General features: G+C 43.3%; 1 protein-coding gene and 1 long non-coding RNA gene across 3 annotated transcripts; both read left to right on the forward strand.

Moving 5' to 3' along the window:
• Positions 1-1,902: 1,902 nt before the first annotated feature.
• LOC130519939 (NLR family CARD domain-containing protein 3-like) lies at positions 1,903-6,278 on the forward strand. The gene is made up of 4 exons (XM_057023547.1): positions 1,903-3,489; positions 4,416-4,592; positions 4,703-4,876; positions 5,638-6,278. The coding sequence occupies exon 1, from the start codon at positions 2,541-2,543 to the stop codon at positions 3,456-3,458; it is 918 nt and encodes a 305-aa protein (XP_056879527.1). The 5' UTR covers positions 1,903-2,540; the 3' UTR covers positions 3,459-3,489; positions 4,416-4,592; positions 4,703-4,876; positions 5,638-6,278.
• A 4-nt stretch (positions 6,279-6,282) lies between these two features.
• Positions 6,283-10,865, forward strand: LOC130519940 (uncharacterized). 2 transcript variants are annotated; one of them, XR_008948535.1, is made up of 4 exons: positions 6,284-7,348; positions 7,555-7,728; positions 8,260-8,432; positions 8,583-10,865. It is a non-coding gene; the product is annotated as an uncharacterized LOC130519940 (long non-coding RNA). The 2 variants fall into 2 exon arrangements; XR_008948534.1 differs by having other exon boundaries at positions 6,283-7,348; positions 8,260-10,865.
• The last annotated feature ends 1,768 nt before the right edge of the window (positions 10,866-12,633 follow it).

The following is a 12,633-nucleotide window of genomic DNA, read 5'->3' on the forward strand; positions in this document are numbered from 1 at the left end:
ATTTTTCTGCTCTTTGCTACTGATCCTAAAAGAACTTTGATCTTTAACCCTCCCAGAATGCTTTTATGGTAGTAATATATACGCCATGAAGCTGTTGATTAGGTTTTAAAAGTTAAAGTGAAAGTATTCTGTTCAGACGAAGCAGGAAGAGCGACAAGCTGAGTGTAAAGTGAGTATCATGCTGTTAACGTTGTTAGAGAGTCTTAACAGGTATTAACAACATTTTAAAACTTTTTTGTGACAGGTGAAAAGCTCTTAGAGTTATTAGAGCTGTTCAACAGTCCAGGTTACAGCTGGATATTTTGGTATTACCTGTCAAACAACATCTAATCGTGGGCAAGTTAGCATCTCTCAGCCGGACCAATTTAAGACAATAAACTAAATAACTAAATCCACACAGGATCACAGGACACCAACAGGATTTTGGTTCATGTTGCACGTTTTTTCACAGTGGTTTATTGTTCTATGTTGTGGAACCACTGTGAAAGAAATGCAGGAGTGGGTGTCATTTCTTTCATCTATTTTAAATAGAGCAGTGATCTTTGAGGACTTGGATCATAGAAATAATTGAAGAGGGGAACAAAGGAGGGAAGTTAAAAAGTCCTGACTAGTATGTTTATGTAGCACCAGATAATTTAGTGGCTGAGCTGAAGACAGTCCTTTCACCATGTTGGCCTGTGGAAAACCAGTGTTGTGGGCCCGATGGACCAGCGTCCCCGTCGTTGCCGGACCACCGTTGGCCACCAGTTGGGTTTTGGGATCAAAGTGGGGGCGTTTCCTGTATCCGGTTCTCCTCACGGATCCATGACTACAACATGTTGCTGCAAGTGCAGAGACGTTTGCTCTGGAAAGAACTTTAGAGCACATTCAGTGCTGCAGGATGAGGGGCTGGAAAAGGTGCCAGTTCTTTTCTCACTGCAGGGAACAGTTAAAAAAAGCAGCTTAAACTCTGAAAACATGAAAATTATACAGAGACATCATTGATTTATTGATTCAGTTGTTATCCAGAATGGATTAGAAATGTTCCTGTTTGATAAAAATGCAGTGAATTGGGATTATTTAACTACAACCTCTACAGATTATTTACCTTCATCACAGTCTCATCACTATTTCTGATGTTTCCTCAGGATGGACGAGGACAGAGCAGAGTCCACAGTGCCCAGCTGTGTGTCCCTGAAGAGTGACCGGTCCAAAGATAGAATGATAGACTTCAGAAGTTCAGACAAATGTAAGAAAACTAAAGCGTGATGATGTGTTTGTGTGGCAGCTGTTAGTCACATTAACAGCAGCAGGTTGTGAGTTTATTATTGGAGATGTTTAACACTTAAACCTCAGACAGTCATATAGTTACAGACTTAATGTGAATATTGTTGATTAGAAACAAGAATCATGTTTAAACTGAAAGATGAATTCAGACATAAATGCTGGAACAATATTGAGTCTTGATCAGGTTCTTTCATCCTATAAATCAAAGGACTAATAGAGATGTGTTTCATAGTGAGAGGGGGGAGCACATCCTATCAAACTGGGACCAGTCAGCTCCACCAGGAGAGTCCTCTTGTTCACAATCTGGAAGCAGATCTGGAGATGCTGAAATGAAGCCCAAACAAAGTAAAACTGTTCAATATGAGATTTAATTTGTGATGTCATGAATTTGTAGTTGTGTTGATGATTTATTATAGATGGAAATCATTGGTTTACTTATGTTCAGGAAGTGATCTGCAGGAGGTGATAGAAGGTCATAAGATGAGTCTGAAGAGAAGATGTGAACATGTGACTGAAGGAACTCATGAAGCAGGAAGTGGAACCCTGCTGAACAAGATCTACACTGAGCTCTACATCACTGAGGGACAAAGTGAGGAGGTGGACACACAACATGAGGTGAGACAGCTTGAGAGAACCTCCAAGAAGAACATCCAGGACACTCCAATCAAGTGCCAGGACATCTTCAAAGTTTATCTGAGCAACAGAGACACATCAGAGTGGTTCTGACCAACGGTGTCGCCGGCGTTGGAAAAACCTTCTCAGTGCAGAAGTTCAGTCTGGACTGGGCAGAAGGTTTGGAGAACCAAGACATCAGTCTGGTGCTTCCGCTCTCATGGAGGGAGCTGAACTTGATCAGAGATGAGCAGCACAGTCTTCTCTCACTGCTTCATGTTTTCCATCCAACATTACAGAAGATCAGAGCAGAAGATCTGACTGTCTGGAAACTTCTGTTCATCTTTGATGGCCTGGATGAAAGCAGATTTTCACTGGGTTTCAACAAGCATCAGCTCATCTCTGATGTCACACAAGTATCGTCAGTTGAGGTGCTCCTGGTGAACCTCATCCAGGGGAACCTGCTTCCCTCAGCTCTCATCTGGATCACCTCCAGACCTGCAGCAGCCCATCAGATTCCTCCCTCGTGTGTTGACAGGATCACAGAAGTACGAGGCTTCACTGACTCCCAGAAGGAGGAGTACTTCAGGAGGAGGTTCAGTGATGAAGATCTGTCCAAGAGAATCATCTCACACATCAAGGCCTCCAGGAGCCTCCACATCATGTGTCTGATCCCAGTTTTCTGCTGGATCACTGCTATAGTTCTGGAGGACATGATGACCAGAGACCAGAGAGGAGAGCTGCCCCAAACCCTGACTGACCTCTACTCACACTTCCTGAGGGTTCAGATAAAGAGGAAGAAGCAGAAGTATGGAGGAAAGCAGAGACCAGAGGAACTGACTGAGGCTGATAAAGAACTCCTTCTGAAGTTGGGTGAGCTGGCGTTTGAACATCTGGAGGAAGGAAACATCATGTTCTACTCAAAAGACCTGGAGCGATGTGGACTGGACGTCTCCGAGGTGTCGGTGTACTCAGGAGTTTGTACAGAGATCTTCAAGAGAGAGAGTGTGATCTTCCAGAAATCAGTCTACTGCTTTGTTCATCTGAGCATTCAGGAGTTTCTGGCTGCCGTCTACATGTTCCACCGTCACACCAGGAAAGACACAGTGGTTATAAGTCAGTTCCTAGAATATTCTGAACCAATCACATCTCTTGATGGCTTCCTCAGGAGAGCACTAATGAAATCTCTCAAAAGTAAAAATGGCCACCTGGACTTGTTTGTTCGCTTCCTTCATGGTCTCTCTCTGGAGTCCAATCAGAGGATCTTGGGTGGACTGTTGGATCAGAGGAACAGCCACCCAGAAACCATCCAGAAGGTCCTCAACAACCTGAAGGAGATGAACAGTGATGGAATCTCCCCAGACAGAAGCATCAACATCTTCCACTGTCTGATGGAGATGAAGGATCAGTCAGTCCATCAGGAGATCCAAGAGTTCCTGAAGTCAGAGAAGAAATCAGAGAGGAGACTGTCAGAGATCCACTGTTCAGCTCTGGCCTACCTGCTGCAGATGTCAGAGGAGGTTCTGGATGAGCTGAACCTGCAGCAGTACAAACCTCACTGGAGGGACGACGTCGCCTGATTCCAGCTGTGAGGAACTGCAGGAAGTTCCAGTAAGTAAAGATTTTTGGGGCCGGACATCGGCGTTTAAATCAAGCGAGTGGATCATGTCAGGTAGCAATACCCCCTCCAGTGGTCATTCCTTCAATTCTTTATCTCCATTGCAGCGTCCATAAATTAAAACAACAACAATTCATCCAGAAATGTTCAACACTGGCTGGATATAAGTTCAAAGGTCAATCCAGACAAACCAACATAAGGCAGGAATAATAGGAGCCACAAGTTAACTGACTATCATGAAATTACTGTCATGTCATTAAATAACTTTTGTTTGTTTGTATACATCGTATTCAAACGACAGAAAAACACATTTTAACTAATGACACGTGACTATTTTGCTTCATTTGTTCAACGTAAAAACAGCCGGCCTCGTTGGTTTAAATGGGTGTTTTAGGTCTTTGTGGCGGTTCCGTTTGGAGCCTTTATGTGACCCACAAAGTTGTTTGAGCCTTTCCACACCCGTTAGGTGGCAACTTCATCACTAGCAACAAAAGGTGCAGTGAAAATGATTTGAAGGGAAACAGGCAGATAGAACAGAAGCTGAGGGCAATCGATGCAACCAGAGACTCTGATGTCATCGATCGGATCGCTGAATTAAGACTTGACGCACGATCGTACAAATTGGATGAAATGCAAAATATCCAAAGAGCCGATAGACAGATAAAAAGATGCACGTTTCTTTAAACCATTTGCTACAATCATTTTAAATATTGAGTAATTATGAGCTGTTCTAAAATAAGACAAATGTTGAGAATAATTCAGTTGCATTTCAGATCTGATGGTCGTTCAAACTGTTGCTCTACGGTGTTGAATTTAGCTTTTCCAGGAAATGAGCTACATTTGTGTTGAGGTAGATTCTCAGATAAGTTGATTAGAAATCCCAAAGTTTGACTCACTATTTTTGTTTCATACACAACAGACTGTCTGGTAGTTTTCTTTCAACGAGTCATTGGGAAGTTGTGGCCTCAGCAATGACGTCAAACCCTTCTCATCTACGGGAGCTGGACTTAAGCGAGAACCAAAGCCTGACAGATGCCGACGTAAAGTTACTGTCTTCTGCAATGATGCATCCAAACTGCAGACTGGAGACGCTCAGGTCAGGAGGCCTCTGTTGGTCTTTTCTAAATTTCTTTACATTTTCTGCTTTTCTCTTCATTTCCAGATTTAGAAATGTGTTTTTATTTGCCCCATTTATTCCTTTTCCAGACTGAGTGAATGCAGGTTATCAGAGATCAGTTGTGACTCTCTGGCCTCGGCGCTGAGGTCCAATCCCTCCCATCTGAGGGTTCTGGACCTGAGTCAGAACCAGCTGAAGGATCCAGGAGTGAAGCTGCTCTGTGGTTTTCTCCAGGATCCTCTCTGTAAGCTGGAGACTCTCAGGTCAGCTTCCTTTTATCTTCGACATAACAACGAAACAATGAAAGGCTTCAAGATAAACTCCATTGACTTTTGGAGAAGAGAAGTTTAGTATGAATTTAAATGAGCCATTGAAATCAATTTTATAGATACTTTTTAACTATGTTGTTGCTGTAATATCCCAGTTTATCAGTGGGGGCCAGAGCTCTCCTGACTCCAAGGGCCCTGATTGAATAATGAAATAAAATGAAATAATGTTTTTCAGCAAGTGTAATATGACTTTTCCTCCAATAAGAGATCATTTCTTGCCATGATTCCTTATCCAGACTGAGCAGCTGCAGGTTATCAGAGCTCAGCTGTGACTCTCTGGCCTCGGCGCTGAGGTCCAATCCCTCCCATCTGAGGGTTCTGGACCTGAGTAGGAACCAGCTGAAGGATCCAGCAGTGAAGCTGCTCTGTGGTTTTCTCCAGGATCCTCTCTGTAAGCCGGAGACTCTCAGGTCAGTCAGAGATGATCCAGTACTTTCCCAGGTGTAACTAGTGAGACAATAACGGTTTCCATGTTTGATCTTTGTTATAAACGTAGTGTTACAGTTCTCAGAAAAAAGACCACACAGGACAGATTTGCAGTATTAAATTGGTTGTGGAAATCTGTCCCATGTGAGGATGGTCATCAATGACTAGAAAGGAAGTAGCAGTTGTAGATTTGTCTTGTTTTATTTTAGGCTGGCCACAAAACCGCCCAAACATTCAGACCAATCAAAAATGGTTCTTCCTGTCTTCAGATCAGAAGGAAAACTAGAAACCCCAAAAAGAAAGCTGCTGCAGTGTGCCATGCCCCTTCTCTACTGAGAAAAGCCATCCCAAAAAAGAGAAAAGCCCAAGTGTGAAGTGAGCACCCTGTTAAACCTTGGTACCGAAAGCCTGCAGTCATTCTCATCTTAGGTGGCTTCATTCCAGCCAGAAGCCCAAACCTGCCTCCCTCTTAAAGGGGCAGCAGGTCAGTCCAACCACAGAAACCTTCATGAAGATCTGAAGCTTTCAGCATCCACAATTGTTGCACCTCACTTCCATTGGAGTCCAAATCAGAAGTCAACAAGTTGATTCTACACCGATTCTACACAATGCAACCATTTTAAAAAGGTTTCCAAGCATAAGTTTTCACACATTTTTAGATAAATCTGTTTGTTCATCGCCTCCTTCTTTTGTAATGGTCATTAAAGAAAATGACCTTATTGGAGTTTTTCTCCTCACAAATATGACTTTCTATGAACGATGCAATAAATGCAGCTTGCAATCTAAGACAATATGGAAGTATGTGTATATAATAGTAGTGGAAGTAGCTCATAAAATAATATATTTGCTCTTCTATCGAATCTTTCTATGTTATTAAAGAAAAACCTGCTCTTAGTCAACAACATCTAAGACATCAACCAAAAATCCTAATTTTCTACAATATAATATAAAACAGTAGAGAAGAGTCTTTCTGCAGAGACACTGGTGGCAGGAATGCAGAAGTATCACCTGCTCAACTTGGAAGGTGGAGCAGAAACCACCAGCTGAGAAGGTCCTCAGCGAGAGGAAGTGGTGGAGAACCATGAAACTTGCTCAGGTCCACCTCAGCTCCAGAGACGGGCTGAGCTGGAGCTGTGGCACCAGGTATCGCCCAGAAGAGCCTCCAACAAACAAGCTCTTCTCTTGGGAGGAGAGGGCTTTGAATCTCAGCTCAGTGTGCTTGTCTCTAGTAGGTGGCAGCTGCACCTTTTCCTGAGGTCCTTGTTGATGCCCTGAGGGGAATTGATGCTCCTGCAATGTTTTCTGGCAGCATTGAGCTTGCAGTGGGGCAATCAAACACTGTGGGGGGGCTCTCTTTCCTTCTCTCATCTGGAGAACAAGTGACACCAGCTGCCAATCATTGTTGGAGAAATGTGCAGTCAGGGGAACGATGCGTCCAGACTATAGCCACCCTTCCAGCATCCAGCAGTGTCTAAAACCTTTGATTTGGTTTCACCAGAGAGTGTAGGGATTGCAGGGTCGCTGCAGCATCGCCCACAAGCTGTCAGGAGTGGGTCGCTTTGTCCCAACTCCTGACAAGAGTTGAGTGCTATTGAGAAATGTGGTCTCACAAACTTGGAAGGTATTTTGACCCACACACACTTTACATACGCTGTAGATCTGTCCAACCGCCCTGAAAGAACCCAAAATAGGAACATACGGCAGATAAGCCGGTGCAGGACCAGAGGTTTGTTGCTTGTAAGCTGTGTTTTGCTCTGGAACATGTTGATTTTTATTTGTCTTCTCTCAAAATAATTGTTATTTTAGCCTAAGAGGCTGCTGGTTATCAGAGACCAGCTGTGATTCTGTGGCCTCAGCTCTAAAGTCCAACCTCTCCCATCTGAGGGTTCTGGACCTGAGCTACAACACGTTGCAGGATTCAGGAGTGAAGCGGCTCTGTTCTGGACTGGAGAGTCCAAACTGTAAACTGGAGAGGCTCAGGTCAGTCTTCATTTTTCTACCTATATACCAGCTGCTAAGATGGTGAAGTGAGGCTGTTCTCAACACTGCTGTGATGCACCACATTAAAAAAATTCCTTGTAATATCGTGAATTCAGGTCTGACCCAACTAAGAACTAACGTAGGTTTAGTACTGACGCAGATAACATGCAGACCTGCACCGTATAACCTCATCCTGCATTTTTCAGATTGAGTGACTGCAGTTTATCAGAGATCAGCTGTGGCTCTCTGGCCTCGGCGCTGAGGTCCAATCCCTCCAATCTCAGAGAACTGGACCTGGGTCAGAACCAGCTGCAGGATTCAGGAGTGAAGCTGCTCTGTGGTTTTCTCCACTTTCCAAACTGCCGACTGGAAACTCTGGGGTAAACACCATTCTCAAAAATGTCCATTATTCCATCCGAGGGTCCTCACACTTTCTGAGTGTGTGTGTTGTGCCCAGTTCCTTCAGGAGGGAGGGCCACACGGGGACCACTTATTCATGATAAATTGATTTAAGGACAATGAAAAAGCCGACAGATGGTAACCAAAATTAGACAAAACTAGGTGAGGGTGCCTGGTAGACACCAGCCAACGAGGAGGGAGATGGTGAGGGAGACAGGAAGTCATCTAAGACAGGTTGTGCCTTTAAAGATGAGCCACAGGTGAGATGGATCTCCATGATGAGATGGGAGGGAAAGAGGTGGGAGAACCTGGGAAGAGTGAGGGCCAGAACAATATATATTCTCCTCTGGAACAGTGCAAACCTGAGAGGTTGGAATTGTGGTAATTACATATTACTATCATTTTTTAACCTGTAACTAAATTAAATATTTACAGATCATGCCTTTGATTAACCTTTCAGATGAATACTGGTTTCACTTATAACCTTATAAAAGTTTCCCTTCTTTATTTAGATTAAGGGACTGCAGCTTATCAGAGATCAGCTGTGACTCTCTGGCCTCGGCGCTGAGGTCCAATCCCTCCCATCTCAGAGAACTGGACCTGAGACAGAACCAGCTGCAGGATTCAGGAGTGAAGCTGCTGTCTGATCTCGTAGAGAATCCACACTATGGGCTGGAGACATTGAGTCATCTCTGGTAGAAGCCAGTCAACTCCCACTCATCTGCTGCATCACTCACTGACCACTGGTGAAGAGCATCTGTGGAAACATCTGCCGTCTACTCCCTTCATAGATGAAAAATTCAGTTTTTAAAAGGCGCTGGTGGACTTTCAGGAGATCAGTCGATGGTCGACAAAGCAGAACCAGCTTCGCCTTGAAGTTAAATTAGTTCCTGGTATCACACAATGCTTCTTTATAAAGTTCTAAATGGCTCCTCGGCCACTCTTAGAAGCATGAAAACATTCTCTTAATTGTCTCTTCAAATGTCTGTATTATACGTTACTATTTTACATCATGCCTTCAGAATCTTTAGGGTTTAGTATTTACTGTCTCTGTGACATGGAGCATTGGAATATTTCAGCTGCAGCCAGCAAAAACCCATCAGAATGTCAAGAATGGAATATCAGCTTAAATGGAATCAAACATAAAGTGTAAAGGCCTCCTTTAAGTTTACTGCAAAAATAAACACTAAATCAAGAGCGACACGCACCAAAAACGTCTCATTCTCTCCTCTGTCTCCACTCATTCTTTTATATTCTCTTAAGATAATGGGGACGGGGTCGTGTGATAACAAAACAACCTAATTGGGGACTATATTTTTGTTGCAAGAACTTTGGCTCTTCAGAAGTTTCTATGTTGGCTTCCACAGATTGTGCATCCACTAAAAACTGAGTGTTTTTGAGGAACTACCAGGAGTGGCTGGAGTGGAGGCCAATGACGCTATAGCTACATATAGCTACATATAGATCACCGTTTGTCACAGCTCCATTTCCCCAGTTCCCTCCTGTCCCCCTGCCTCTGCTCCACTCACCTGCAGCACAGCTGCAGCTCATTCCCAATCAGCCCTGCTATCAGCCTCCCCTGCACTCTCACTCTTTGCCAGATTGTTCTTCTGCCTTGATGCGAGACTTTCCAGCGTTATTTCCCTGCTGGATTACCCGTTACCGACCCTGCCTGTCTCCGTTCTGCCTGCCTCATCTGTTCCCTGGTCAGCCTACCTGCTTTCTGCCCCTGACTACGACTTCTGCCTCAGCGTTTCTGGTTCCTGTCTGCTGCTCACCAGGTTTTGACTTCTCCGCCTGGCCCCGACTTCGCTGCTGCTCGTCCCCAGTCTGCTCCGCTACATCGTCAGCCTCCTCTCCTGTAAGCCCCTTCCTGTCACTCCTGCCCACTGTCAGCGGAACTGTACAGTTCCGAGGATTTACGACCTTCCCCCTTGGTGCCGCATTCCATCTCTGCTCGTCCCACTCCCCGAGCCTGCAACCCATAGACTTTGTGTGGGCCCTGAGCCTGAAGAACGGACTATTTCCTGTGTTTCCTTAGTGTCTGCCTGAGTTCCTGTTTGCCCGTGTGCTAATAAGTCATTACCAGAGGAACTCTTTTATTGGGGGCAGAAAAGGTACATTTTTACCTGGTAAAATTCAGTCAAAAGAGCACTAAAAGCATGAATAAACTCAATCATGTAGATTCTAATGACATAAGCTGGAGCTCCTACAGTTACAGCCCATAATGAGACTGCAACTGTTTCTGGGAAAGTGAACTTTTATACAGTTTACATTCTGCAGATTTCTGTCAAATTTCAATGCAAACATTCACGTTAATCGATATAATAGAAATCTGTTACACATCATGGATCAGTCAGTAATCTTGGACAACAGCAACGTTTAATCCTGGATCACTGCTCCATATATTTAAATGAGCAAAGACGGCTGATGCTGATTTAAGACAGAATTTGTGCATTTTGATGATCACATTCATCGGATTTTTAACCACTGATGGAAACATCCTGATTTATTTAAATCGGGTGTCAAAGTCAAATGGACGGAGGGCCAAATAAAAAATGTAGCTCCAAGCCGAGGGCCAGACTGATCCAATGTTCATTGGAAAATTTTAAAATGACCTCATATAGTCTAGTGCAGGGGTCACCGACCTTTTTGAGACGGAGAGCTACTTCCTGGGTACTGAATCATGTGAAGGGCTACCAGTCTGATACACACTTCTGAAATAGCCAATTTGCTCAATTTACCTTTAACTAAATGTCATTATTAATAGTTAATGATATTCATCTCAAAGACACTGATCATGTTAATGATTTCTCACGATCAATATCAACAATGATTTAACAAGATCAGGAACAGATAAATATCAATATGCAACACTTTATTTCTATATTTTGTCTTAGTGCAAGTGTTTTTCAAATTGAAAGAAATGTTCAAAACCATTTTAAAATGATCACTTCTCCAACAGTCCTAGGAAATCACAATGTCCCATTTTTACCAGCCACTGACATTTTTTAACAAATCATGAATTACTTTGCACCACGTTTGTACAAATAATAAATCATGTAAAATACAAAAACTTTCAGATTTTAAAATAAATCTGATTACATTTTGAACTTCACACTTCAGTCTGCAGATTTTTTCACATGAACATTTTAACATAAACAATTGTTAAATTTTACAAACACATTTAACAAATTCTGAAGGAGACACCAAATCTGGTGTCCGTTTCTTTGTCCGTTGGGGGGAAGCCTGGCGTTGCTGCTGTTACCAGTGTGTTGTCCTCTGGTGGGGATGCAGAGTTGTAGTCTTACACACCTCTCTGCTGCTTCCATAGAACCCTCATCCACCAACAATAACATATTTAACATATATGTTAACATATATATATCTCCTGATAGCGGATCATCACATTGATTTATTCTGTCTTACTGAGACCTGGCTTCAGGAGGAGGAGTATGTTAGCTCAAATGAATCTACTCCTCCTACCCATCTTAATTATCATATTCCTCGTGTTACTGGTCGAGGAGGGGGAGTGGCAGCAATCTATCACTCCAAGTTATTAATTAATTCTAGACCAAAATATGGCTCCAGTTCATTTGAAAGCCTGACTCTTGGCATCACCCATCTGAACTGGAGGACAGAAAAGCCACTTCTGTTTGTAGTTGTATATCGGCCCCCTGCTGGGCCACACTCAGAGTTCCTGTCTGAGTTCTGATTTCGTATCTGACTTGGTCCTTAGAACGGACAAAGTCATTATCATTGGAGACTTTAATATCCATGTAGACGTTGCAAATGACAGCTTTAGAAATAGCTTCATTTCATTACTTGAGTCAGTTGGTTTCCTCCAGCAGATAAACCAACCAACTCATAGCTTCAACCACACCCTAGATCTAGTTCTGACTTATGGTGTTGAGGTAGAACATGTGTCAGTGTTCCCTCAGAACGCACTCCTGTCAGACCATTCTTTGATCACTTTTACATTTATGATTAAGGATTCTTCTATCCTCAGAACAGTCTTACTATAGCAGATGTCTTTCAGATAATGCTGTAGCTAAGTTTAAGGAAGTGATCCCTGTGCTGATCCCAGGACCACCGTGTGTTTCCCCAGGGATCAATCATTATAATCTTAGCCCTGCTGAGGTTGACTCTATTGCTGAAGGTGCAGCAACCTCACTGAGAATCACGCTTGATTCTGTTGCCCCCCTGAAAAAGAAAATAGTAAATCAGAGGAGGTGTGCCCCCTGGTATAATTCACATATCAGGACCCTCAAGCAGAAAGTGCGAAGACTGGAAAGGAAGTGGCATTCTTATAAAATAGACAACTATCATGTAGCCTGGAAAGACTGTCTGGTAGTTTATAAAAAGGCCCTTCATAAGGCCAGAACAGCTTATTTTTCTTCTTTAATTGAGGAAAATAAGAGCAACCCCAGGTTTCTTTTCAGCACTGTGGCCAAATTAACCAAGAGTCACAGTGTTTTAGATCCACGTATCCCTTCTTCCCTTAGTGGTGAAGACTTCATGAGCTTCTTCACTGATAAAGTTCTAGCTATCAGAGAGAAAGCTAACCAGGCCATCCCAACAACTGGACCATCACCAGATGTGCTGACTGGGGGAACATACAGGGTCTCCAGCGAGCCCTTAAACTCCTTCAGCCCTATATATTTTTGCTAATTCAGAAATCCAAGACCACCACGTGTCTTTTAGATTCCGTCCCAACACACCTGTTGAAGGATGTTTTACCATTGATAGGCAGTTCTATCCTGGACCAGATCAATGGTTCTTTCGTGTCAGGTTATGTACCCCGGTCCTACAAGGTGGCAGTGATTAAGCCGTTGCTTAAAAAACCATCACTGGATCTCGATGTGTTAGCAAACTATAGGCCGATA

Source organism: Takifugu flavidus, unplaced genomic scaffold (genome assembly GCF_003711565.1).
Source record: "Takifugu flavidus isolate HTHZ2018 unplaced genomic scaffold, ASM371156v2 ctg253, whole genome shotgun sequence".
NCBI lineage: Eukaryota > Metazoa > Chordata > Actinopteri > Tetraodontiformes > Tetraodontidae > Takifugu > Takifugu flavidus.

Coding starts and splice junctions, on each gene's coding strand:
- LOC130519939 (XM_057023547.1), top strand. CDS start 2,541: ATGTGTCTGATCCCAGTTTTCTGCTGGATCACTGCTATAGTTCTGGAG.